General features: G+C 57.2%; 1 protein-coding gene and 1 long non-coding RNA gene across 9 annotated transcripts in view; one reads left to right on the top strand and one right to left on the bottom strand.

Annotated features, from left to right (window-relative positions):
* NTNG2 (netrin G2) overlaps nt 1-27,097 on the top strand; it is a 64,540-nt gene that overhangs the window by 11,740 nt on the left and 25,703 nt on the right. For all 8 annotated transcript variants that reach the window (XM_059410478.1, XM_059410476.1, XM_059410475.1 and 5 more), the window contains one exon: nt 17,115-17,758. In XM_059410478.1, coding sequence (XP_059266461.1) covers nt 17,115-17,758 — 644 coding nt within the window. The remainder of the gene's footprint in view (nt 1-17,114; nt 17,759-27,097) is intronic.
* On the bottom strand, nt 5,057-6,788 carry LOC132024984 (uncharacterized). The gene is made up of 3 exons (XR_009406366.1): nt 6,445-6,788; nt 6,081-6,181; nt 5,057-5,146 (listed from the first exon to the last, which is right to left on the bottom strand). It is a non-coding gene; the product is annotated as an uncharacterized LOC132024984 (long non-coding RNA).

The following is a 27,097-nucleotide window of genomic DNA, read 5'->3' as shown; positions in this document are numbered from 1 at the left end:
TCCCATCCCACAGCCCCCATGGCCCAGGCTCCCCGGCGTAGACCTGGCCGGGGTCCATCTGGCCCACGAGCGCCCCGGGCACCAAGTGCCGAGGAAACTAGGAAGCGGCGGATGATGCAGAAAACGGTTCTGCTCGGCTTCGCTTTGCAGGTTCTGATCTGTTTTTCCTTAGCGGCAGATTTGCTTAAATATATGAAAATGTGTTTCTAATTCCCTGCGCACACACCAACTGCTGGCGGGGGGTGGGGGAGCGTGCGAGAGCTGAACAAGCCCCAGAGGGGAGCCAGGCGGTTCCAGTTCTGCAAAGCCTCCTGCTGCTGGCACGCCAGGCCGGGCCCCCTTGGCCTCAGTTTCCCCCGCTGCGCCATGATGCGGTGTGCCTAGATTCACCAGCACTCCAGGTGGATGGCCAAATAGATTCTGGGAGTTTGGAGAAATCTGGGCTAGGGTTCAGCTTTGGTCACAGGCAGAAAAAATGGGGGATCCCAGGGCACATAGAGGGGTTCTGAGTGCCGAGTCCAGCGCTAGACTTTTTTTCAAGTTCAAACTCTTTTATTATAGTAGTTTCATAAATGAAAATCAAAACAAAGAAAAATAAAGATGAGCACTAAAAATACAATGGTACATCACATAATTTCCTTCTGGGTCTATAAATTCTTCTTTTTATTGAGATATAATTAATGTACAACACTGTATTCGTTTCAGGTGTATAATGTTACAACTTGATATATGTAGATATTACAAAATGACCACTATGATAAACTTAGTTAACATCTATCCCCGCACATGGTTAAAGGTTTTGGGTTTTGTTTTTTTTTTTCTCCTTTTGGTGCTGTTTTTAAAAGAACTTAAAAAATTTTTTCTGACTGAGGTGAAATTCACATTACGTGAAATGAACCGTTAACATTTTTTGTTGTAGTAACATACACAGACCATAACATCTGCCTTTTTAACTATTTTTAAGGATCCAGTTTCAGAACATTCAGTACACTCAAAATGTTGTGTGACCACCGCTTCTATGTAGTTCTGAGACACTTTTCATTACCCCAGAAGGGAATCCCTTCTCCACTCGCGGTCACTCCCCAGGCCCCCTCCCCCTGGCCCCTGGCGACCACGAGTCAGCCTCCCGTCTCCATGGGTTTGCCTCTCCTGGACCCTTCGTGGAAGTGGGATGATACAACACGTGCCTTTTTGTGCCTGACGTCTTTCACTTGGCATCACATTCTCGAGGCTTGTCATGCGGTGGTAGGGGTCACTACTTTGTTCCATTTTTAAGGCTGAGGAATATTCCACTGTATGGCTAGACCACATTTCTGCCTCCGTGCCCCAGTCAGTGGACATTTGGGTTGATTTTGCTTTGGAGCCGTTAGGAATAATGCTGCTATGTCCTTGTGTGTGCACTTTTTGTGTGGACATGGCTCTGGGGCTACACCTGGGAGTGGAATCGCTGTGTCATATGGTAATTCCATTTTTAAGTTTTTAAAGAGCCACCAAACTGTCGTCCACAGTGGCCACACCACTTTCCATTCCCGCCGGCATGGGACGTGGTTCCAATTTCTCCACACTCTCACCAGCACGGCATATCTCCGTTTTTTTTTTTTTGTTTTTTATTATTATGGCCAACCTAGTGGGTGTGAAGTGGCATCTCCTACGGGTCTGATTCGCCTTTCTCTAGTGACTGGTTTACTGATTACTTGTGTATCTTCTACGGAGAAATGTGTATTCATGTCTTTTGCCCATTTTTTCACAGGATTGTCTTCTTTTACATGTCCTTGATGTGTGTGCTAGGTGCTAGATCTGTATCAGACATACGATTTGCGAATATTTCCCCAACTTGGTGGTTAGCCTTTTCACTCTCTTGATGGTGTCCTTTAATGCACAATATATATTTTTTTTACTTTAGTGAAATCTAATTGATCTATTTTTTTCCTTTTGTTGCTTGTGCTTTGGGTGTCGTATCAGAGAAACCCTTGCAAAGTCCAGTGTCACAAGTGTTTACCCCCATGTGTTCTTCTTAGACTTCTAGAGTTTTCGCCCTCATGTCTAGATCTATGATCCATTTTGAGTTCATCTGGGTCTGTGGTGTACAATAAGCCTCCGGCCTCCTTCTTTTGCACAAGGATAGCTAGATCCCCCAGCACCGTGTGATGGAAAGACTGTTCTTTCTCCACTCCGTGTTCTTGTCATCCTTGTGGACAACCCATGACCATCCGTGCGAGGGCGGGCCTCTGGGCTGTCCATCATTTCCCAGGAAACACTGAGTATCCCGTGCGTGGTGTATCCTCGGGTCCTCCCAGAGAGCCTACAGGATAAAAACCACTTTCCCCATTTTACAGATGAGGAGACTGAGACCCCAGCATTAAGTGGAGAGTCTGGGCTTGGACTCAGATGCCAGGCATTTAATGCGGTGCCGGGGTGAAGCCGGAGGAGGGGGAGCCCCAGTGCTCCTGCCCTCCCCCTCCCTTTCTGTCCCTCGGTCCTTTCCTCCTCTGTGTCTCCTTTATTCCCGACCAAGCTTTCAGGCTGGGACGTTAGCGCCGATGCTCAGGGGAGGGTAACGGGAGGGGTGCCCGGCCTGTGCTTCTTTCCAGTCTCAGAGTGGCTCCTCCTTAGCTTCTACAGCAACCTGCTCCCGGACCCACTCAGCAGGGCACCGGAGCCTGGGTCTCCCTTCGCCCCCCGACATATAAATGCCACTGCTAATTATCCTGCATCTCAAGTAGGGAGTGCAGGTTGGAAGGGGTCTGAGAGATTAGAGGAACCGAAATACCTAGGAGCACATGCCCGTGGGACTGATGGCTCAGGGGAAAGACGGCTCCTTGGACGGGGCTGCCAGTGACCCCCTGCCCCGACCCGAGGCCCTGAGCCCCTGACCCCCAGGCAGTCCCAGGACTCCTGTGAACACAATGGGAAACCACTAGTGACTCCAGCTCCCTCGCTTCCTACATGAGGGAAACGGAGGCCCCACAGGATGCAGTGACTTCCTCGGGCCCCCAGGGAGGGACGGCAGACCCACAAGGGTCAGCTGTAGGTCCCGGGCTCTCCTGAAGGAGTAGACCGGAGCCCTGGGGACAGGTGGCGTTCCACACCATGTTTCCGTCATGCACTTGTGCCTGGGATTTGACCTCACGGCATTTGTCGGGGGGGCGTGGGCTGCCTGCCTGAAAGCCACCTGCAGCCCACGGGGTGGGGGGGGCTCACTCTTCAGTGTAGATGTGACATAAGGTTAACACATTCCTTTCTGGGCCCCTTGGGTGAGCCTCTGGTGACACGGCTGTTCTCAGAGCTGGCTCTCCAGGGTCCTGGGGAGCTCCAAGGCCCCCATGCCAGCCTGCCCACGAGCTGTGGTGTTGTGTGCTGGGGCAGGGCTGTGAGAGGCAGACAGGAAGGGGCCCGGGACCCCAAGGTGTGGCTGCGCAGGGGTCACCTCCATTAGAGAAATGCAACCTATCTCCCCCTGCAGAAATTTTGCACATCTGATCTGCCCTCCACACCTAACCCGGGGATGCTCTAGGGCTGCCCTCCCCGGCCCCCCCAGGAAGGGAACTCGGACCATCAACAACGATCTGGCATCCTTGTCCCCCAGCCATTGCCAGGGTGCTGTGGGACCATTTGGACCCCTCCGTCCCTCATTCCAGTTCCCTCCTTCTGCCCGTGTCATTCGTCCACTTGACTCCAAGTGTCGACCAGGGAAATAAAAGGAAATGAAACACGACCAGGACATGTTCCCCCCGGTCACAGCGGAGGCTGTTGTTGGGCAAAGGTGAAAAGGAGGCGGGGAGACGCAGCCTGCGTGTAACCCTCAGGCCCCTCCCTCTGCTCCAGCCCACGTGGATGGTGGTGCCTATTTGGGGTTCTTGGGGTGTCCCCTCCCTCTGGGTATCAAGAGACAGCCAAAGGCAGGTGACAGTAGAAAGAGAAGCCAGCCGGCCAAAGGGCACACTGTCTCTGCCCCTGTCCCCACTCCAGACAGGCATCTTCGAAAATCCTCACCAGCAGCTCTGGGGCTGACACTGGGCGGGGTCTGGGCTCCCCACTGCACTAGCTTCCGGGAGCTGGGTGACCTCAAGGCAAGTCTTGGGGTGGAGATTTCCTGCCTGCACACTCCCCTCAGAATCCTACTGCATTCCTTGGTTCTGTTTCTAGCCTTTGGAACTTTTAAACTTGGAGAGTAAACCAGAGAGGGGAAAGGAGAGGGAGAGAGAAGGAAAAAACCAGTAATGTCCCAGACACGCAGGAGGACCCGGAGGGGACAGGCAAAGCTAGAGCCCAAACCCACACCTCAGCAGCCTAACCCCAGAGCAGAGGTTCCTGCCTTTGGGGATTCATGGTGCTCATTCAGGAACAGTGTGCGCATGTGCACACACACACACACACCTGCAGGGCACACATGTATGGCTGCAAATACTCATGGGGCTTCCCAGACCACCCTGAGTCCACCGGTGGACCCCTGTGGTCCGTCTGGGGGCCCCTACACTCAGGAAAACCAATGTTTGTCTTCCTGTAACTGAATGGCCCCGTTATCTGAGGGTTTTCTTGATTTTACCTCTTTCTCCTCAGAGGAGCAACAGCTTACACTTATTGAGTGCCTATTGTATACCAAGCACTCAACCTAAACAGCTCATGGAATCCTCACAGAAGTCTTATGGTGGATCCTATATTTATACCCATTTTGAATACAAGGAACCCAAGGTCCAGAGAGGTTAAGGCACTTTCCCAAAGTCACACAGCATTGAAATAGAGGAGCTTGGCCCCTCTACCCTGAGCTGCCTGGCCCCAGCACTTAGCTGCTAACCCAGCCATCTACAGCTGATATGAGGCACTCTGGGTGTCTTAGAAGGCTCCAGATGGATAGAGCTAGTTGTCATCTGTGTGCGCGCGTGCGTGCTGTGGCCCTCTGCGCTGGGTGAGCGTATGGTCCCTGTCAGCGGGAGGAGGGAGGGCAGGGGAGGAGTGAGCGATGGTGGCAGTTACGCACCCCCCCACCCCGCCCCACCCCCGCCGCCCTTTGAGACATGGCGGAGTCTGCTAATCCACTTACTTGATAATTCACTTATATCATGTCTGTTTGGCAGCGTGCACGCTCCCACGCACCAGCTCTGGGGAAGGCGAGATGGTTTTGCCTGGAGGAACCCGAGCTGTTTTTCTGGGGAAGGAGTGGGAAAAGAAATACACCCAACAATGGACAGTAATGGACCTAAAAATAGAGGGGCGGGGGAGCTGCGGGGAGGGGGAGCGTGGCGACCGCCTTCCACCCAGCACGTCTGCCTGGAACGGGCAGCCCGGCCCTTCCCACCCGGGGTTCCCCAAATATCTGGCCGCCTCTCAGTGTGGGGGATGGGCATGGAGAGAGCAGAGGTAGGAAGGGGGGAAGAGGGGCCCCGGGGCCTCTCCCCGGTGGAGAATTGTCCCATGACAGTGTCCTGGGGCCAGTGGCCCCAACCTTGGCCGCACGCTGGGAGGGAGTTTGTTCTTAGAACCCATCCTTGGGCCTGAGCCACAGGCGCTCGCTTCTTGCTCCAGCCTTGGGGGGCAGTGGGAGGCCAACCTTCCCCTCCGATGTTCTGAGCCTTTCGCTCCCAGGCTCTTAACCCCTCTTCCTTGGAGGAAGGCTGGCCAGCCAGAACCAGGGCCTTCCGGCAGCTGCTAAATGTCAAGATGGACGCTGGCTCCCTTACCTCCCAGGCTCCCCGCCGGCCCTGCCCTGCCAAGCGCATTAACTCTTTTCTCCCTGCATCTCTCCCTGTGCAAATTCTGCACAACCCGTCTGCCCTTCACTTGGCCTCACGGGGCAGGGCACTCCTCTCCCGGCCCAGTTAAACCTTCCTCCACCTGTCCACATCCTGCCCGCCCTTCATCCAGGCCTGCCGGAAACCCCACCTTCCCGAGGAAGCCTTGCTGACCATCCAGCCAGTTCCCATCCAGGCTTGTCATCTGGGCCATTTGTGGGGACCAAGCCACAGGTGGCTTTTCTGGGGTCACCTCAGAGGGCTCAGTTGCTCTCGTAAGAGCTCAAAGTGCCCGGGTTACCTGACCTTGAGTCAGTGCCTGGCCTCTAGGGGCCTCAGGTCCCTCCTCACCTATGGGGGTGACGGTGAAAGCGAGGCTCCTGGCGTAGAATCGGACCCCTTCTTCGGATCAGCTGCACCAGGCTCCCAAATCTGGCCGGGCATCCGAGTGCCTGCAGACAGGGTTGGTGGGTTGGCTGGTTGGCTTTCAATCCGGAGCAGAATTTCTGGCCTTAGGGCCCGGGCCTATTTGCCTCTTCCAGGAATTCTGATAGCAGCCAGGTCTGATGGCTGCTTCCCACGACGACTTTGCACACAGCGGGCATTCCGAAATAGTGGATGAAGAAGCGAGCGAGCAGATGAATGAAATCTTGCAGGCTCAGTCTTACCACTCCCCCCCCCCCCCACCCACCGGTTCCTGCACAGAGTGACACACCTGTCCAGGGGTGCCCAGCTGGGTCCTGGGGGAGCAGGCCCAGGGGTCCTTCCTGTCTCCTCTGCCCCACCGCTCCTTAACTCCTTGGAGACCAGGAGGGAGAAGAAACCCTTGCCGGTCCCAGCTTGCGGTTGTTGGCACGGCCGTCCCCACCCATCGCCATCCGTCTGGGTGCTGTATGGACTCCGGAGACTTCTATGGCATCCGGAGGACCCAGACAAGGGACCTGCCGAGGAGGGGAGTCACTCTGCAAGCCTTAATTAAGCGCCTTACAGGTACGGGGCTCCGCCTTCCGGGAGCACACATTAGCCCCAGAGGGTGCTAAGGAGAAGAAAAGGTGCTCATCTCCAGACTGGGGGCCGGCCTGGGCGAGGGCAGTGGCCAGGGATGCAGGCCCTGACGAAGGGACAGTCAAGCAGACACCCTCGGGCTGGAGGGGAGGAGCTCCAGACAGGCTGCCCCACGCTGAAAGCCAGGGGTCAGGCGGGGGCAGCAGGAAAGGGAGCTGAGCCCAGAGGACTAACGAGGCAAGAAAATGACTTCAATAGGACCATAAAACAGTTTGTCAAGCCATCTGTGGTGCGAAAATCCCCTCCGTTGCCCCTAAACCAGGGAGTGCTCGGGGCAGCGCGTTCGGCTTCCCGGCTTCCCGCCGAGCGCGTGATTTGGAACTTCTAACCCCGGTTCTGCCTTTTGCTCACCAAAGTGACATTGGCCACGTTGCCTGGCGAGCCTGACCCCCGTTCGTCATGGGAAAAACAGAATTCGGAGTTGTGCCTTAGCTCACAGGATTGTCATGCATAGAGGAAATGAAATTTTGCGGGAAAAACCAGGATCACGATGTCCGGCGCCAATAGCAATACTCCGTGTGGAAACCGAAGGCAGGGGGAGCCAGGGGAAGGTCGGGACAGTTTGGGTTTGGACTATATGGGAAGGGGCAGCCTCTAGGGTTACTGGCGGCTCATACGGGGCGTCTGGTGGGGGATGGGGCAGCCGGACAAAAGTTAGGGGAGGGGCTTCGACCTCACCCCTCTTGGACCCGCCCCTTTCCGTGGGTGCTCCGCCCCCACCGCGCCCCCAGTCCCCTGGCCTCTTGAGGGACCACCAGGCCCCATTGTTCTGTTCTCCTGCAGGGAAGCCAAGGGCCGCTCCGGGAGAGGAGGAGGGCGCCCCTCGACCCCCACCCCAGTGTTTAAATCCTCCATGCCAATTTTTTTCTCCTCCGTGATAAAATATTCATGTCAGCAGAGCAGGCCCTCTTTGGGAAGGCTGCATGTGTCTGGCTTAGGCTTTGCACAAGCTTTTAAAGAGCAGGACGCTTTTCCTACTCTCTAAGCATTTTCTGAGTCCTGAATCAATAAAGCACTTTACTGGGCTTCTCTGGCTGCGGCTCTTCTCCTGCCGGCACCCTGCCCCCATCCTGCCCGTCTCTCTCTCTCTCTCTCTCTCTCCCCCTTTCTCTCGCTCCTTCTTTCTTTCAGCCTCGTGTCTCCCCCTTCTTTACTTCTCTTTACTTTTTAAAGAGGGATTAAATGAAAGGGTTGGCTCTTTGAGGGGGCCGCGGGAAGGGGGCGCAGAGGTCCTTGGCTGAACAGGTCGTGTCCCTGCACAGCAGGAGGAGGCCAGCGGCTGAGCCTTCCTGCTGGCCCCGGTGGGGAAGCGTTTTTTTGAGCTCTGGGCATGGGGGAGGAGGAGAGCTTGGGCGAATCCTGCTTCTCTCAGTGCTTTTTCAGATCAATTAGAAAGTGTTTACAGCATGACCAGAGAACACAGGACCAACATGTGACAGAAAGGGAGCCCGGAACAAAGAGACATGTGCAGTGTGAGCCAAACCTATTGCCAGACTTCCTAGGGAGCAAGCCGTCTCCTTTGGCCCTTCTGCTTCTTGTGGTAATGAGCCCCTGTCACTGGAGGCATGCAAGGGGCCGGGGAGCCATTCCTTGTCTGACTCAGATGCCGACGCAGGTCTGCTCAGTTACGTTCCGCCGGGTGAGGGGCTGCGGTGCAGAAGTCGCCCTTGCGGGAGGGGGGGGGGGGGCACACAGACCAGCCCAGGCTCTCTTCAGTTGGGATAGAACCTCCCACCCCAAACATTCTAGAAATTTGGCTGTGGGAAGAATCCACACATGCCAGGGCAAAACAGAACGTACCCTTTTTTTCTAATGTTTTTTTTTTGAACAGTATAGCTGTCCCCCGCCCCCACCTTCTCCGCGGTGTCAGTTAGCCACAGTCAGCCAAGGTCTGGAAGCAGGTGATCCTCCTCCTGGCATGTAGTGAGAAGGTCCCTCGTAGCCTAACGCTTCGTCCCCACGCCCACGCCCTGCCCTCGCTTCATCACATCACCCAGACATTTTATCTTCTCACGTCACAAGAGGGGAGAGGGCGGCCCAGGGAGGTGTGTGTGGAGAGGGTGGCCGCATTCACGTAACTTTTATTCCAGCATTTGGTTATGATTGCTCTATTTTATTATCAGTCATCACTGTTAACCTTACCATAGGCGTGTCCATAGAGGCAAAAAAACAGTCTATGTAGGACTTGGTGCCATCTGGGTTTTCAGGAATCCCCTGGGGGCTTGGAAAGTATCCCTTGTGGATAAGGGGGGAGACCACTACAAGAGTTTAAGCTCCTAGAGAGACGAACTCTTGTCTGGCCAACCAGAGCCCTGACAAGACGTCGCCCGAACCCTCTGACCGTTCAGCCGTGGGAGGAAATCGGTCTTTCCGGGTCTGCGATCCCGGAGAGCAGCATTGGGCATTGGCATCCCTGCCCCTCTGCCCGGGGCTTCCCAGCTGACCCTCTCCTGGACAGTCCTCCAGGGCAGCCTGACGCCCTCGGGTGGGCAGAAGGTCTTGCTGGCTGTGTCTGGTGGGGAAGCCAGAGGTCGGTACGGGACTGCGGACCCGGCGTCCGCGCTCGCTGCCGCTCCCCATCTCTCAGTAGTCCCTTGACCACGCTGTCCTCCCTGGGTGGCGCTGGGCAGGCCGCTTACCCTCTCTGAGCCGCACCAGAGCGATGAGATGGAGTGAGACGAGCGAGAAAGTGCCCCTCATGTACACTCTCGTGGGATCCAGGTGCGGGGGTAGGAACGTTTAGCAAATACCACTACGTGCAAATAGTCACTGGGGGTGTAGAGCAAGGTGGGGCAAGACCTGGTCCCTGCTGGCCTAGAGTCCAGCCCCAGTCATGGAAGGTTCTGGAAGGAGGTCTGTTGTGGGCAGGGCAGCTGAAGACCTGAGGGCAGGGCAGGTTCGGGGGGTCTAACGTGGCTCCTTCATTAGCAGATGTCCACGGTGGCTGGTTCAGAGTCGAGGTCTGGGCATGACCTGGTGTGGGGAGGCGGTGGCTGTCGCCGTGACCTCTGGATGCTCATTGCCAGGGTGGATGAGCCCGGGGAAGACCCCTCATTCAGGCCCCTGGCCTTCCCAGTGAGTAGTGGCTGGGCTGGGAAGAAACACGTCTAACAAGAAACCAAACCCAACAGCAGCAAACCCCACCCCAACAAGAGAAGCCTCCCTGGCCAGCTGCCGCTCCAGCCCTGAAGCAGCGTTCCGGTGGTTTCCGCTGATTCACGGCGGGGGTGGGGGGTGGGGGGGGTGACCTTGCTGAGGTCCAGGCTTCGGCTCAAACAGAAACCCGAAAGGGAAGGGGAGCGAACCCCGCAGGCAGAGGGAAGGAGAGAGAGAGAGAAACAGGGACGGGGTCAGTGGAACCACCCAAGGAGCGGGACGGGGAGTCTTGCGGGGCCGGGGGAGGTTAGAGACGGGCAGGGCAGCGAGAATTAGGATCTGTTCCCAACAGAATCTCGTTTCCGCTTTGTTAATAATTTATCCCCGCTGCAACTTCTCTTACCAATAAATAGGAAATAATTTGTTAGGGAGAATTCCCCTGATACCCCAGCTTTCTCCCTGGAGTAGAGGTGGGGATGCCAAAGGGTGTGGGAGACTGAGGAACGTGGGCTGGGGAGGCCAGGGACAGAGCGTGATCCTTTCATGAATGGGGAAACTGAGGTACGGATAAGGCAAGGCCCCACCCAAGGTCATACGTGGTGGTTAAGAACGGTCTCCTGTGTCCCAGCTCCATGACCCTATGGGTCAGGGAACTTGTTATTGACCTACACACTTGCCCAGGCTGGAAGAGTCCCCCCCAGAGTTCTAGAAGCATCATGCAAGGTGGAGGCTGGGGCTAGCTCAGCTACCGGTGGGCTTCCCCCACCTTTGCTCTTCCCTGAGTCCTGTTCTGCAAGAGGGAGCTGGCGGTGCCTGGATGACCCTCAGAGCCCCCTGCCCCGCGTCCCTCCCCCTTGGTGTCCCCTGCCAGCCCTCCCTAGGGCTCCCCTTGGCCGCCATCCGCCTCCCACAGGCAGATGCCTCCAGCCGTGCCGAGGTTGACGGGCTGAGCACGAGACGGTTCAGTTGGCAACTCGGCAGACAGGTTCAAAAAAATCTGTCAGCTGCTAAACTGTTCCCTGGGCCTGCCCACACGCCTGGGTGGCAGAGCCATGGGCTGTCTGCCTCCGGGTGGAGCCCGAATCTCAAGGGAGCGGCCCAGGTCTGGAGGCGGTGTGTCCTTCCCTTCTGGGTGAAGGGCAGAGTTTCCTGAATTGCCCCTGAGCCCGACTCCCCGGCTTCTGGTCCCCCCTCAGCCACTGGGAAGCAGTGTGACCTTGAGACATTGCTCGGCCTTTCCTCATTTACAGAGTATAAATGGAAGGACCCCATCTTCCAGGATAGCGCACGGGCGGGGCGTGGACCCTGCTTTCGTGCTCCAGCCGCAGGGTTGGTGACAGCCGGCCGGGACGCTGTCCCTCCACCCGTCGCTGGGGAGCTGGGACCACGCGAGGTGCTCGCCACGCAGCACCTGCTGTCGTTCTCACAAGGGCCCCAAGGAGTCAGCCTGCCCACTCCCCTGGAGTCCATCCACTCCACCAAGGTCTCCCAAGGAGCCCCTAGGAATGCCAGGGTCTTGGCTGTCGTGGGGAAGGAAGCCGATGAGGCCACTGCCCTCGCGCCGCTTCCCCTGCAGAGCAGGCGTTGAGACTTGACTCTGGGAAGCAGAGAGACTTGTACGTGGCCGGGGGGAGCCTGGAGGAGGGCTGTCCCATTTGCTTATCCTGCCACAAATCCAAGGGCCCTTCCCACCATGCTCTGGCCCGCTGCTGCACACATTCCCCAGACCCGCCGCATCGGAGCCCAGCGAATGAAATTTCATCTCGACACAGGTTAGGATGCAAGGCTCGTCCGCACAGAGCTGTTTATTCCTCTGCCCGAGACTTGGTTACGACTCTGGTGGCCGCCCCTGCCCAGGCTCCTTGGTAGGGACCCCAAGGTCCAAACAGCCAGACTTCCCCTGGGCTCGGTTACCAGCGTCCCTGCTAATAGTCAACTTTCCCACTCAGTTATATTTTTTTGCCCAGAGCTTGTCCGCACTGTTTACAGCCTGGCCTCTGACTCCCAGCTGTACCCTTTGCACAGAAAATAGCGCAGGAGCAAAAGCATTCAAGAGACCATTGAAAGGTCTGAAATTGGTGGTATGAAATGGCTTCTCCGTGGAAGAGTTCTTTCCAGGCGACTCCTGCTCAGTGTCTCCGTGGGTCTGTTCCCATTCCACTCCCTGGCGCTGTGGTCCTGGCTGTCCGCCTTCCTCTCGCCCTGCACCCCTGCCTTCACCCCTCCCAGTCACCCCCACCACCTAACGTCGCAGGTGACTTGCCTTGGTGCGTCTGCAGAGACAGGAAAGGCATGATAGGACGGGCTCGGTGTCCCCAAGAACTCCTTGGCTAGTCCTACTCTGTTCAGAGGAAGGGACGTGGGGCTGGCAGGTACTGGGATTCTCGGCCTGTGAAGAGGAGGCAATTCTGCAGCCCTGCCCCCACCCCAAGGGGCTGCTGGGAAGATGCCATGCAGAATGGCTGTGATGCGCCTCGCCCAGCCTTGGTCTGAATGCCATGGTCATTACCCACTTCTGAGCCCGCAACCCCCCAGGCAGTCTGTGGCTGGTGTGACGTCCTGGTTTTACCGTGAATGAGCCGGTTGGCCTCCGCCTTCCTTCCTCCCTTTGAAGGTTGCCGGGGGAGCTCCTGAGCTAGCGTATTGGGAGCTGCTCTGGAATAATTATTGCTACCATTTGGAGAGGTTTTCTAGGTATTTCATACACATTATATCACATGCTGTTGGATGAGAGACTACATATTCAGAGAGGTAAAGCAACTTCCTCAAGGTCACACAGCTTCAATGGATAGAGCTGAGGTTAAAACCCAGGAGTTTTAGACCCCAAAGCCAGTTTCCTTAACTGCTCCAGAACAGGGGTTCCTCCCTGGGACGATGGGACCCCATGTGTCCCCAGAGTTTGCATAGAAAATGTGGTGTGTTACATATTTCGGAGGGATAAAGTTTCAAAGATGGAATCAGGTATGGTTTTTATTTATTTACTTTTTGGGAAATATTTATGAACCGTCTAAAAAAATAATTACTGCTTTCAATAATATCAAATGTTGGCTTTGGTATCATCCTAAAAAGTTTAGGGGTGCCTCCAACACCCCTAACTTTCTCTCTGGCTTTAAGTCAGGTGTTGTCTGGATTGTGTTTCATGATTAGTCTGATCTCATGGAGATGCGTGGAAATGTGCGGACCAAGAAGGCGCGCAGCCGCGGGCCCTCCAGCCCGGCCCCTCCCTCCCCCGTGCCATCTTGAGCTGTCAGATTGAGGCACAGCTCTGGGGGTGGGGGGCTGGGGGTCAGCTGGGCTCCCAGGCCCAGGCTCCTCCTTGGGAACCCTCGCTAGGGGAGAACAGAAGGAAAGCCAGGGAGAGAGCAATGATGCTGGGGAAGAGCTGCCGTTTCAGCAGGGTCGGTGCCTTGAACAGGAGACGCACGCCGCACCCCAAAGCGGTTAAACGGGATTCCAAGATCTTGGGGCGGGAGGGCGGGGTAAGGGAGAAGAGAAACAGGAGGGCGAGAGAGAGAATTGTGCTGGCGATGGCTGGGGATTTATTTATCGTGCTCGCTGTTGATTAAGCCCGCTCAGCAGCAGGCGCGGGGCTGGTAAATACACAGGCTGATTCATTACTTTCTGACCATCTGCTTCCCGGCCCGGGGGGGCGGGGGGCCAGCGGGCCCCGCAGGTGATGGCAGCGTGGTGTCGGCAGCCGGGCCGGACCCCCGTCCCCTGGCAGAGCTGGCTGTGTCAGTCTTGCTGGTGACAGCCGGGAGCTGTGTGGGATCCCACGGCCCGTGGTGGGGACTGCCAGGAGGCTGGGCAGGGTGAGGGAAGTTAGGAAGGGGGGGTGAAGCAGGACTGGGGGAGGGGGAGGTGTGGGGGGACTCACAGCAGTCCCCACGTGACGGGAATAATACCAGCATTCAACATGAAATACAGTAATACTAATCCAATGGTCATGATATTAATGACTAATTAATGGGATGAGAGTAATAACTGTAATTGAGTGAGCGGCTACTGAGGTCCAAGCCCTATACAGAGGATTTACTATGTTGTCCCAGATAAGCACAGATGTCCCATGATGGATGACAAGTGGACTGGGTTTAAATAGGGAGTCAGGCAAGGAGGGCTTCCTGGAGGAGGTGTGTGGGGGAGGGCTCTGAAAACGCTGAGGAGGGAGAGTGGCTGCGGGAACATAAGCTCAGAGGTCAGAGGGGTTGAGGCAGCCAGAGAAAGGGCACAGCCTTCGGTGCTGGGTGGATAGGAGTTATCGGGGTGGGCAAGGCAGCTTGATGTCCGGTACCCGTGGGCTCGACACCAGGCTTGGAGAGCGATGCTCCAGACAGAGGGTCTATGGAAATCATCAAAAACTCACATGTCAGTCCTCCCACCCTGATCTTCCCCTCGCCCCAGCTTTCTAGGGCCCAGGTGGTGTCGGAGATCTATTTGCTCGGGGCTCTGGCAGCTGGAATCTGAGATCAAAGACTGCCTGACCCCTGAAGACCAGGGCGGGGCCGGTTTCCTCAGAGGCCCCTCCCCGGGGCTGGCAGGTGGCCGCCCTCCTGGCCGCCCTCCTCCTCTTCTTCACATGGTTTTCCTCCGTGCACGCTCGCCTCTGGGGTCCCTCTACAGATCTCAGTTTCCTCTCTTTCCAGGGACCACAGTGGTGTTGGGTCAGGACCCACCCTGACGGCATCTGTCGGGCCCTCTCTCCAACCAGTCACATGCCCACAGCCTGAGGTTTAGGGAGACACAATTCAGCCCCCAACAAGGTGCCGGGGACAGTGGAAGGGGGCCTGGGAGTGAGAGGAGGGGTTGCTGGATGGTGGGCAGGGATGCCAACCTAGGGGCAAACTGTGTCCTCCTGCCCCCAGTGTCCATGCGAGAGCTCTGCCGGAACTCCATCCCAAATGGCATGACCATGACCAGAGCCCATTCTGCCTCCGGACTGGGTGTCCTTCAGAGCTGTCGGCCGAGGGACTGGGGTGGGCGCTGTCCCCCACCCCACAGGCAGGCTTGCTTCCTTTAGTCACCAGGCCTGGCCTCTGCAGGCCAGTGAGCCAACCCCAGGGGCTTCTCAGCCCCTTCTCATGCGGGATGGACAGTGCAGGGTCACTCCTCTGGAGCTCAGGGAAGCTGGGACCTACAAGGTAGACCCTTCTCCCTGCTGGGAAGCCTGTGAGGACACTAGCGTTTCAGGACAGCCCCGAGGTTGTCTGGGACAGGAAGAGTTTCCTCCTCGAACACCACCTGCTGCCAAGGAGGCCTGGGCCAGTCCTGCCTAGTCCCCGGCCTCCAGCAGTTTCCCCATCTGCTGAACGAGGCCTTGGACTCGGTGGTAAAACCCTTTCATCCTGAGGTTTGCGGGTCCTAAGAATCAGCAGGCCTGGGCCAGGTGGGGTGGACGGTGGCACCACAGGGGACCAAGGACAGATCTATTTTGGTCGAGGAGGGCTTTGTGGAACCTGCCTCAGTAAAACCCTGGGCCAGCCTGCCCACCGAGGACCCCTGGGCAGCCCGGGAGTGTGTCCCCCATTAAAGGGCATCAGCGGCGAGGCTGCCGTGGTGTTGCCGGTGGGGGCCTCAGCTCAGCTGCCCCCCAGGGAGGCAACAAGACCAACCCCCACCCCCCGTGGGAGACGAGGCGCTCATCTTGGAGTGAGAGACTTTAACTCAGATCCAAGCTGTTTGTCTCTGAGCAAACCAGAGACGTGAAATATTCATCACAAAGAGATATGAGTGGTCTGGGCGCTGTGGTTCTTCATGACAGTTTTGGGTTTTTTTTTAAATTAATAGACCCTGTTTTAGAGCAATTTTAGGCTCACAGTGGTGGGAGTTCCCAGCGCTCCCCTTGCCTCCCCACTACTACTCACATTTGCACTGGTTTGGTACGTTTGTCACCGCTGATGAGCGACGCCTATAGTTACGGTCAACCGGAGCCCTTGGGTCCATCAGGGGCCGCTCTCAGTGTCGTCAGGCCGGTGGGTTTGGACCGATGCACAGTGTCCTGCCTCCACCATAACGTGTCACACAGAATCGCTTCTCTCTCCGAAAATCCCCCCGTGCTCCTCCTAGTCACCCCTCTAGCCCCGGGCAGTCCCTACACGGGTGACGTCTCTAGGCCTCCGGGTGAGTTCACGCTGTGGGCAGACTCGGGAAATGGATCTGAACCACCAGGGAGGGGAGCCACGGCGGGTGCCCGCGGGGCCCAGGAGGGGGGGGCTGCCAGCCTTCTCTGGGTAGGACAAGAGGAGAGAGAGCAAGTGTGGGCAGTGCCCTGTGTCCCGCAGCCAGCATCCACCCCTGAGCCTGCCGGGCCTGTGCCAAGCCCCGGGAAATGATTCGCCCCCTTGAGAGGACCCTATAGGCACTCAGTGTCCTCCCAGGGTGTCCCGACTGCACACGAGGCGGGCACACCACCCGGGAGGCAGAGGCAGGCCTGACTGCTATGCTGGGCAGCAGAGCGGCCCAGGTGTGGCTCCCAGCGCCTGGTGGGTGCCTTGGGTCAGGGCCCCCCCCCCCACCTTCCCGAGCCCGGGGTTCCTTCATCCGGAGCCTGGAGCCTGGAGCTAATCATCGTGTTCTTTGTTGGGGGGTGAGACAGCAAGCGGGAGAAATGAGACACTGAGGTCTATAGCTGGCCTCGCGAGCCTGGCATTGCAATGTTTGCCAGGACTTTGACTTCCTCTCCCAGGGCCACGCCTGTCGCTCTCATGCCGCTGTTTTAAGGGTCAGGAAGGTGTCTTGGTGCAGATGTTTGAAGAGTTAAGAACCTGAGTAGGAATTTTCAAAGCAGACAGAGGGGAAGGGTCCGTGGAGGAGAGGGAGTGCCATGTGCGAAGGCTCCGGAGGGCAGGGAAGCGGGGTGTGGAGGGTAGGAGTACTGGGGGGGGGGGGGGTGGGGGAGGCGGCGGGGGGGGGGGGGGGGGCTGAGAGCAGGGCCTGCGGGTCCCGAGGAAGGACTAAGGACTAAAGAGTTGCATTAAACAGGCGGGACTTTAGGAGCCACAGGGGGCCTCGGGAGTGGGAAATGGGGCAGATCACCAGCCCAGGGGAGGCTCCTGGTTCTGGACCCCAAAGCACAGGTTCTGCCTCGTGGGGTCAAAAGCCCTGGCGGTGCGCAGTGGGGGCCGGGTGGGTTGGAGGCTCCCCGGGCCCCGCCCCCGGCCCCGCCCCGGCCCGGCCCCCCGCCCCCACGCGGTCAGCGCCAACCCCTCCCGTCTGCTCCTCCGGCAGGAGAACCCTTACCTGTGCAGCAACGAGTGTGACGCCTCCAACCCGGACCTCGCCCACCCGCCCCGGCTCATGTTCGACAGGGAGGATGAGGGCCTGGCCACGTACTGGCAGAGCGTCACGTGGAGCCGCTACCCCAGCCCGCTGGAAGCCAACATCACCCTCTCGTGGAACAAGAGCGTGGAGCTGACGGACGACGTGGTGGTGACCTTCGAGTACGGCCGGCCCACGGTCATGGTCCTGGAGAAGTCCCTGGACAACGGGCGCACGTGGCAGCCCTACCAGTTCTACGCCGAGGACTGCATGGAGGCCTTCGGCATGGTGGCGCGCCGCGCCCGCGACCTGTCGTCCTCCGGCGCCCACCGCGTGCTGTGCACCGAGGAGTACTCGCGCTGGGCCGGCTCCAAGAAGGAGAAGCACGTGCGCTTCGAGGTGCGGGACCGCCTGGCCATCTTCGCCGGCCCCGACCTGCGCAACATGGGCAACCTCTACACGCGGCTGGAGAGCGCCAGGGGCCTCAAGGAGTTCTTCACCCTCACCGACCTGCGCATGCGGCTGCTGCGCCCCGCGCTGGGGGGCACCTACGTGCAGCGGGAGAACCTCTACAAGTACTTCTATGCCATCTCCAACATCGAGGTCATTGGCAGGTAAGGAAGACCTGCTGGGGGGCGCTGGGGGGTTACCTGGTCCTGGACTGCCGCCTGGCTCTGGGGATGTCAGCTGGTACTCAGGGTGGTACCTGGTTCCCAGGATGTTACCTGGTTCCTGGGATGTCAGCTGATGCTCAGGAGCTTACCTGGCTCCTGGGACATTATCTGGTACCTGGGGTGGTACCTGGTGTTACATCAGGGGGCTGTCTATGGTGGCCAGGGCTGCACAGACAAGACACATGGTTTTTCCTTGGAAGGAGGTGAATTATGGCTGATGATGTCCTCTGGAGGGCCTGGAGAGCTGGAAGGTCTAGAGAACCAGTGGAGCTGGGCAGTGTGGGCAGGGCTTGAGTGAAACCTGGGCGCTCAGGAGATGCTCTGTAACTGTCCAGCCTCTTATTGAATTGGTGCTTGTGTCTGGGGGTCCTCAGGGCTGCCCTCAGGCTCAGTGATTTTCTAGAAGGACAGAATCTAGCAAAACAGTACACTCTCAATTACAGTTTATCACACTGAAAAGACATTAAAATCAGCAACCCAAAAAGGTACGTGGGTGGCTCCTGGAGACACCAGTGCAAGCTTCCGGTTTTCCCTTCCAGTGTAATCCTGCAGACCGTAGTCAGTCCTCCTAGCAATGATGCATGATAACGTGTAACATAGCACCAGCCAGGGAAGCTTGGCCACGCCTTAGTGTCCGGGGTGTTTTGTTGAGAATTGATCGTGTTGGCATGGCTGAGTGCCTGTATGGTTGACCTTGGTCTTCAATCCCTTGACCTAGAGGCCCCCTGCCCTAAATCACATCACCACCATCAACCAAACTAATGTGTCCCAAAGCCCCAGGTAAACAAAGACACTCTGACCAGTCAAGACATTCCAACCTCTCAGAGATGACCTCCGTGGAGGCTGATAAAGGACCAAACTTGTCTTTGGCATATGCAGGGTGTGGACAGCCCACACCTGCTGAGCTAATCCTTTACTCACAGCTTTGGAGAAGAATATATCTCCAGGCCACTTTGGGTGGAGGCAAAAAACTATCTAGATTTAAAAAAGCCTTTGATCCCCGGGAAAGGTGGCAGATGATTAAGTGACTGCATGATACCTGAGTCATTTGTTCCTTGGACAGATAATGTGCGGGTCTGCGGAGACAAGAGCTCTGCCCCTGAGCCAGCTCCCTAACACCCCGGTCTGCACTCAGGAGAGGCTCGGGAAGGCCTCATCCCTGGGTCAGCGAGGGCTCAGTGATAGGGAGCAGCCCTCTGTGACGCTGTCCTCATTTGACTCTTGGACAGGCAGCCTCAGCGGTACTTGGAAACTTACTAGAAATGTACATTCTCGGGTCCCACACCAGACCTACTGCATCCTAACCTCTGGGGTGGGACCAGCAATCTGTTTTAGTGAGCTGTGCAGGGAATTCTGATGGGTGCTCTAGTCTGAGAACACTGGTGCGCCAGGTGGGAGCATGGTTCTGGAGCCAGACAGCCTGGCTGGATTCCCGGCACTGCCAGCCACTAGCTGTGAGGCCCTGGACAAGGACCGTTCTGTGGCCCAGTTTCCCAGTCTGTAGGATGGGGATGATAACAGCCATGTCCTTCTCATGGGATGGTGGTGACAGTTAAACAGGCTAACGAGGGGCTTAATTGGGATAGGGAGCTTGGCTTAGGCCATGTGGGCAGGGGTCCCACCAAGAACTCCACTGGGACAACATACACTGGGGGCATCTTTCCACAGCGGGCTCCAAAGACCCCAGGTATAGAATTGCTGATGAGAGGAAAAAGCAATTTGTTGCATGGTGTGTCTGGTATAACCCCTTTTCTGTAAAATGTATAATACACCCGTGTGCATAATTTCTACATCTTGGGGAGGCACTGGAAAGAAATCTGTCTGGACATAGGAAGAGCATCAGGGCTTCGGGGCAAAGGCTGGGAGCTTGTATGCTGACCGATCACGATGGTCCTGCCTGCAGAGTAGGGCTGTCGTTTTCAGCTCATGTTTGCATTTTATTTCCTGTGGATTCTGCGTGTGTATAACGGGGGGGGGGGGCAAGGCAAAGACAAGTGGTTGATGAGATGGTTCAGGGTCAAGGCTGGCAGGTGCACATGCGGGGTCCTGTGGTTCTGACACCTGTGACTTCTAACCCTCCCCCACTTGGGGCAGGATATGTTAAATCAGGAATGTTCTGGAAACCACCTGACAAATGGCCACTGTTGTGGAAGCTCGGGGTCAAGGTGAAGCTAGCTCTCTGATCCGTGTCCAGGCTATGGGCCACTGGTCCTCTCCGTGACCTCTGCCTGCCCGGGGAATGCAGTGACTGCTTCCTCCACCCGCAGTCCTAGCAGGCTTAGCAGCGTGGTGGGGATTGGGGATTGTGGTCGCCTTTCTGATCTGCCTTTAGCTGCTGCAGGGGGACCCCCCTCTTCAGGAGTCTGGTCAACAGCCCTCCTTCCACCTCATTGGGCGATCTAGGGCAGGTGAACAGGTCCCAGCCCGACCCCTCTGTGCCCCTCTCTGTGCCTCAGTTTCCCACTTGTAACTTGAGGACTGGGTACCTGGAGACCATGTCTCCCTGGCAGGATGGCAGGGCGGCCCCCGCTCAGCAGCTCCCAGCTCCCCTTGGCACCCAGCCTCTGCGGGCGGCGGGGATCAGACATAGTGGTGGCGAAAGTAGGGCTATCAATTCACTGAGGGAGTAAGTACTCTTCAGGCGGCTGGTTGGCAGGAAAGTGGCAGCTTGGCTTATCGATTAATTAGGTCTGGTTAGATGGTTCAGCAAACGGCTGCAACTTCCTCTGCTTTTCCTTTTTAAATTCCGGGTGGGAAAGCACAGCAGTGCCAGGAAGCCAGAGAGGGCCAGGGAGACAAGATGGGCAACAAAGGCGTATGGAGGAACCGCCCAGATGGTGCCCTTGATGTTTCTGAGTGGGCACCTGGGGAACCTGGGGGTTCTCGGGTTCTGGGATCTCAGACTGAACCGTTCTGGGATTTCCTGAGTCTCACAGCCCGAGTGCCTCCCCCTATAGCCTGCCAACAAAAGTAGCTGATACTTACTGAGCATTTGCTACAGTCTCATTGACTGAGTCTCACTGAGCTCCGAGCTAAGGTCTGCATGGGCATTTTCTTATTAAATTAATAGTCGTTTGACTCCCCAGTGGGTTATTGAATTGCTAAGATCCCACAGTCAGAGAACGTGACATTGAGCAAGCCGGACCTGATCCCCACCTTGTAGAGCCTTCCCTATAGAGACAGCACTCCGCTCTACCTCCTGTTTTCAGATGCAGAGGCTGAGGTCAGGGAGTATAAGGAAATCACACAGCTAAACTAAACACCAGACAGCTAAGGCTCAACCCAGGCATGGCCAAGCTCAAGTACATCTCTGTACAGGGCCATCTCACTGAGCAAAGCAGCTGGAGAAAGCCCAAGGACCTGTGGAATGAGGCACAAGTACAGAGCAGGCGTGAGGGGAGAGGCTTCAGCACCTTGAGGCCTCCTGCCCCACTGGCCTTGCCTCCCCGCCTTCCTGCAGGCTCCTGCCAAACAGCCTTGCCCATCCTGCCCACTCTGGTCTGGGATAGAGGGAAGGGGGGGGGTCCTACCTCTTATTCATTCCCGTTCCTGGAAGGCCGGAGGGGGCAGGGAGCTCTTTTCTCTTCCACACGCTCGGGTGTGGAAACTGAGAGCATCAGGGTTTAACTGCGCAGCAGATCCAGGGTGACATCTGGGTGGGGAGGCGCTTGATCATCCCTTTACTGTCCTTGAAGCAGAGACAGAACCCGCACCTCCGCCCCAAGTGGCCGGCGCAGCAAGGCCCAGACCCGGCCGGCGCCCCACAGGAGAGCTTTCCAAGATGACGCGTTCCCCAGACCCACCGCGATGAGCCTCGGATCCCGTAGTTTGGAGCAAGGTCCAGAAAACCATGAAGCGAGCTGGAGAGGCAGGGCGCCGGCCCTGATGAGCTCGATCTCCTTAATCGAACTGGGCCTCAGTGTTCTTATCTGCAAAGTGGAAATTCAGTAACTCCCTCACCAGCTCCGGGCGAGGATTCAGTGCGCCGGTGTGTGCGCGGAGCTGACCCAGCGTCCCCTTCCTCCCTAGGTGGCAGGAGAGGTAAGGGAGGGAGGTGTTGGGGGCCAGCGCTGCCTGGGTGGGGGTCCACCGCTACATCCATCCCCAGAAACCGGAGCTCAGAAGAGATGCAGGGAAGCATGCGTTCTTGGGTTAGTACGGTGGCAGCCTCTGTGTCTGCAGGGGCCCGGAGGACAACATCCCTGGGTGACGCAGACCCATAGAGACAACAGGGAAGAGTGAGGTCTATGGAGAAATGGGGCAAGCAGGCCCTTCGCCGAACAAGAGACCAAACATTGCCAGGTCTTCTGAGGTTGCAAGAGAAGGCAGGTAGCAGGTATCTATGTAAGGTCGCTTGGTTTTGGGTTTTTTTTTTTTAAGATTTTATTTATTTGTTTTACAGACAGAGATACAACAAGGGAGGGAACACAAGCAGGGGGAGTGTGGAGAGGGAGAAGCAGGCTTCCTGCTGAGCAGGGAGCCCAGCATGGGGCTTGATCCCAGGACCCTGAGATCATGACCCGAGCTGAAGGCAGACACCTAATGACTGAGCCACCCAGGTACCCCAGATCTCTTGATTCTTAAAATTTTGGCACTTACTTCAAAATTATTTTTGAAAACCCTGCACAGGTACAACAACAAAAAAACACTGGTGGCCCAGGGCAGCTTCTGAGCTGACCGTGTGCCCCTCATGCGCTGAGATGTCCCTGTTCTGTCCCAGCTGTGAGAGCAGAGCCTCTGTACTAATAGGATTCAGGAGGCCCCCAGCAGGGTGGGCACCCAGGGGCTGTGGCGCAGGCAGACCAGCAAAACGGTGTTGCCAGTCCCGCCTACTCTGGGTCTAGAACAGAGAGTAGATGGAGGTCATCCAGTTCTCAGCCCTAAGCCCTGACCAGGGGCAAATTGCCCTGCTCAGAAAATTCTTGGAGGCTCCAGGGAACCAGGCCAGCTAGGCCTTTATCACTGGGGACAGAGAAGGAGGAGTGAGTTCCCTGTTCCTGGAGGTATTCAAGCCCAGCTCCGTGGTGTTTGTGGGAGACGATGGAGAGAGCTCGGTGGATCACATTAAGGTCCTGTGCACCTGTTCCATACAACAATAATTAATGTTGATTAAGTGAGCAGGAGCTTATAGATACCACTTAGAAATTCACTGGGTGTTAGACTACAGGCCTTGGGTCCTCACTGCCTTTTTACCCAGAAAGAGCTTGGAGAGGGGGGAGACATTCTCTGTCCCAGAGGCAGAGCTGGGCCCGGACGGGCGCGTCTGACCCCGGACTGGCGGAGCCTCCCGGCTTCACCAGTTTCTGCTCGGAGTCCCTGGGCCGGCGGACACGCGCCTGGTCTTGTCCCTCCCCCTCTTCCTCCGTCTCGCTTTCTTGTCTTTTTCCACAAACGTCCTGTCCCTATTGATCACCCGGTAACTGGAGATGGATGGAACTCAGGATGAGAATAGAAACCTCAGAGGGAAGGTTTCTGCTCTGGGTGTGAGTGCAGAGGACAGTGGGGGGGGGGCGGGGGGTGCATCAGAGAGCGGCGCCTACCCCCCCAACCTGCGTGCCTGGCCCTCCTTCTAGACTCTTCCCCGGGCCTTTCTGCGGGGAGTGTGTGAATTCCTGCAGATGCTGGGACCCCGCTCGAGGCAGAGCAGTTTCACTCCTAGGTGTGACTGAGAAAGCAGGAAAGACGGGGGGTTCTGAACCTGCTACAACGTGGGGGAACCGCGGGGACCCGAGGCTGAGTGAGGCAAGCCGGACGTGAGCAGGACAGCTGCCGTCTCCCTCTGCTCAGACGTGGTGCCTGGAGAGGTCAGGATCAGAGCAACAGAACAGAACATAAGGGCTTGGGGAAGGCGGGGCGCAGAGTTACCGTGGAGCAGGGGCAGAGTTTCGGTGTGGGATGATGGGAATATTCTGGAAGCGGACAGCAGGGGCACTGGCCCAGTAACGCGAATGTCCTTACTGCCCCTGAACCACCTAAAAGTGGGAGAATGGTAAATTGTATGTTATGTATATTTTGCCTCGATTAAAAGAAAAAGAAAGAAAATTGTTGATCTCAGGGTCAGGAGTTCAAGCGCCGATGTTGGGTGTAGAGATGACTTAAAAACATAATTACATAGAAACCTGGGCGGGGGGGAGTAGAAGAAGGAACAGGTGGTGTGGACAGCTTCCATGTCAGACGGTCTGGGGCAGATCCCGCCCGAGCTGTGTCCCGGGGCGGGGGACACCAGCTGTCCGGGCCTTCTTTCCCACCTTGGTAAAATGGAGACAGCGACCATGGGGTGTAAGTGAGGGGAACCAGGAAGAGGGTTTGGGGCTGTGGCTGGGCCCCGGGGAGCATCTGGAAGCACCGAGGCCGGCATCGTGCCCGGGAAACGCCAGGTGGTGGGGGGCATCCCGGAGGCCCTCCCCCGCCGGGCTGTGTGCTTTTCGGAGGGTCATGCAGGCTTTGGGAGCCAGGAGCCCTGAAGGACTGGCTGGGTATCGTGTGCGGTGTGGGTGGTCAGCCTGCCAGTCGGGCCCCAGGTTCTAGGCCGTTCTCAAAGGGGGCCTGTGATCCCGAGTATTTGGAGAGTCATCCTCGGGTGCTGGTTTTTTTTTTTAAAACTGACACTGGGGACGGGGATTTCGTTAGGGGTCCGTCATGTCCCCTTAGCTGGATCTGCTGAGCTTCCTGAGCCGTCCTCCCCACCAAAGAGCAGATGTGCACAATTAGGACAGAGTTGTCTGTTTGCTGAGAACTGGGGGGAACAGGGGTTCTTGGGAGAACTGCATGGGGGGTCCCTTGCCCAGGGCAGCTCCCCTGTTCCCCGCCCAGATTTGGCGCCCTCCATGAGTACAGGGGGCAGGAAGGGCTCCTGGTTCGAACGAGTCACCCAAGATGTGGGGTGGGTTGGGAGTGGACCCCCGACAGTGCCAGGAGAACCGTGCCCCCCTTTCTCTTGCTGAAGGAGAAGGATTTCCTGAGAGTTTTCTCACTATCGTATTCAGTCATTCCACAGATATTTTTAATGCACACTTTTATTGGTGTCCTAAGGCCACCAGAACCAAGTACCACAAACCAGGTGGGCTTAAAAAAACCAAAACGTATTGCCTTGCAGCTCTGGAGGCGTGAACTCTGAAATCAAGGGGTGGGCAGGGCCACCCATGCTCTGAAAGGTGTAGAGGAGAACCAGTCCGTGCCTCCCTGCCAGCTTCGGAGGCAGCCGGCGACCGCTGGCCCAGCTGGCTGTCGCTGCGTCCCTCTGTCCCAGCCTCTGTCTCCTCCCGGCTGCCTGTCCCAGCCTGCCGTGCTCACTGGAGCTCTTCTTGGAAGGACAACAGCCCCGTTGGATTAGGGTCACCCTACTGGGTATCACCTTACCTTATGTCTTAGTCATATCTGCAAAGACCCGGCTTGCGTATAACTTCATGCAGCAGGAGTTAGAACCTCAAGAAGGGCGAGTGGGAGCAGGTGGGAGAGAGACATTGCCGGCAAGAGGACAGCAGGTGCAAAGGCCCTGCTTTCGCACGCATGGTGCCTTCTAAGAACTTCGTGTGACGTGGCTAGATTGTGTGAGTGCCCTAGGACAAGAGCAGAGGGGACGTGGCTGGATCCTGCCGGCCCCGCAGCCGTGGGAGGGAGTTGGTTTTATTCTAAGTTCCTGGAGAGCTCTTGCAGGATGCTAGGAAGTGACGTCATCTGATTTCTGATGCTTTGACATTTGAGTTGGGAAAGGACCAAGGAGTGGCAGGGAAACTAAGCAGGTTCTTCCAAGGCTGACACTGGCCGGTACAGGGTCCAGCAGTGGAGGAGGGATCTGGGGGCCGTCTAGGGATGGGGGGGCCTTTGGCAGTGGCTAATCGTGCGCCTGGTGGGGACAGGGAGCAGGAAGCTTCCAGGGAATTCCCAGGATTCTGGTGTGAGACCCTGGATAGATGGAGATTTTACCTGGTCACATGTGGACAGCTGGGAGGGACATTTCCAGAGGAGGTTGATTTTACATTTTTACATTTTACTTTTTATTTTATTGTACAGTAAAAGTCATACCTTGGGGGCACAGTTCTATGAATTTTAACACCTGCACAGATTCAGGTGACTGCCACGACCCTGTGGTGGCAGGACACGTCCATGTGCCATGAAACTGCCTCTGGTTCCCTGTTGTAGCTGCCCCACCCCCAATAAACACAGATGTGCTCTCTGTTCGGACAGTTGTCTTCCTGAAAATGTCCTATAGGTGCGGTCATGCGGGGCGTGGGTGGCCTCTTTCTCTCAGCACAGTGCCTTTGAGGAACTGGCTGTTTTGTTGCTGGGTGATGTCCCACTGTGTGCTGAGTGATGTCCCACTGTGTGCTGGGTGGTGTCCCACTGTGTGCCATCCGTACCTCTATTCCTGTGCTCATTCAGCCGTTGTGGGGTATTTCAACGGCTTCCAGTTTGCGACGATCCTGAGTAAAGCTGCTGTGAACATTCATGCAAAGGTCTCTGGGTGAACCTAGTCTTCACTTCCCTTGAGTAAATGCCCAGGCGTGGGATCACGGTGCCTGTGATGAGTGTATGTTAGACTTTATAAGACACCGCTGCCCGGTTTTCTAGAGGGCTGCACACGGGGAAGGGGGACCTGTGGCTCTGGGCCGCCCTGGAGGCCTCCCTCTGGAGTGCAGCCCAGACCGAGCCCTGGGACCTCTGGGGCTTCGAGAGATTCTGACTCCATGGGAGCCTTCGAGAACCCATGGGGAGACGGGAAGAGCGTCCGGCTGGGATGGAGCCCAGGGAGGCTGGACAGGGCAGGCCGGACACGGAGCACGGGCAGCCGGGAGCGGAGAGTGGCCAGAGGGACAGAGCCCAGAGCCAAGCAGGAGCGCGTGCCGGTGCCGCCGCCGGGGGTTCCCGAGGGAGGAGGGCGACGCGGGGGTGGGGATTCAGCAACAGGGACATCAAAGGTGACGTCCCCAAGAGCGGATGGGGTGGAGTCGGGGGACAGAAGCTGTCTTGGGGTGGGCTCCAGGGTGCGTGCCACGAAGTAAAAGAAAGAAGGTGAAGGAGGGAAAGCCGGTGCCGGGAAGACCTTGAAGAAGTGTCGTCCTGAAAGGCAGCCGGCGGGGAGACGTGGGGAAGAGAGTCCTTCCCGCCAGTGGGGGCGGCGCCCCAGTGTGGGAAGAGCCGACGAGGTGCAGGGGCTGCCGGGGGGGGGGGGGGGGGGGGGGGGGGGGCCCCCGCCCCCGGGGAGGGGGGGGAGCCCCCGGGGCGCCCGCCCGGGGCGGGCGAGTGTGGGAAAAAAAACCCACTCCGAAGCACTCGGGC

The sequence above is a fragment of the Mustela nigripes genome, chromosome 9 (assembly GCF_022355385.1).
Source record: "Mustela nigripes isolate SB6536 chromosome 9, MUSNIG.SB6536, whole genome shotgun sequence".
NCBI classification, from domain to species: domain Eukaryota; kingdom Metazoa; phylum Chordata; class Mammalia; order Carnivora; family Mustelidae; genus Mustela; species Mustela nigripes.
The sequence above is the reverse complement of the archived record's forward strand: the minus strand, read 5'-3'. Positions and strand labels throughout refer to the sequence as shown.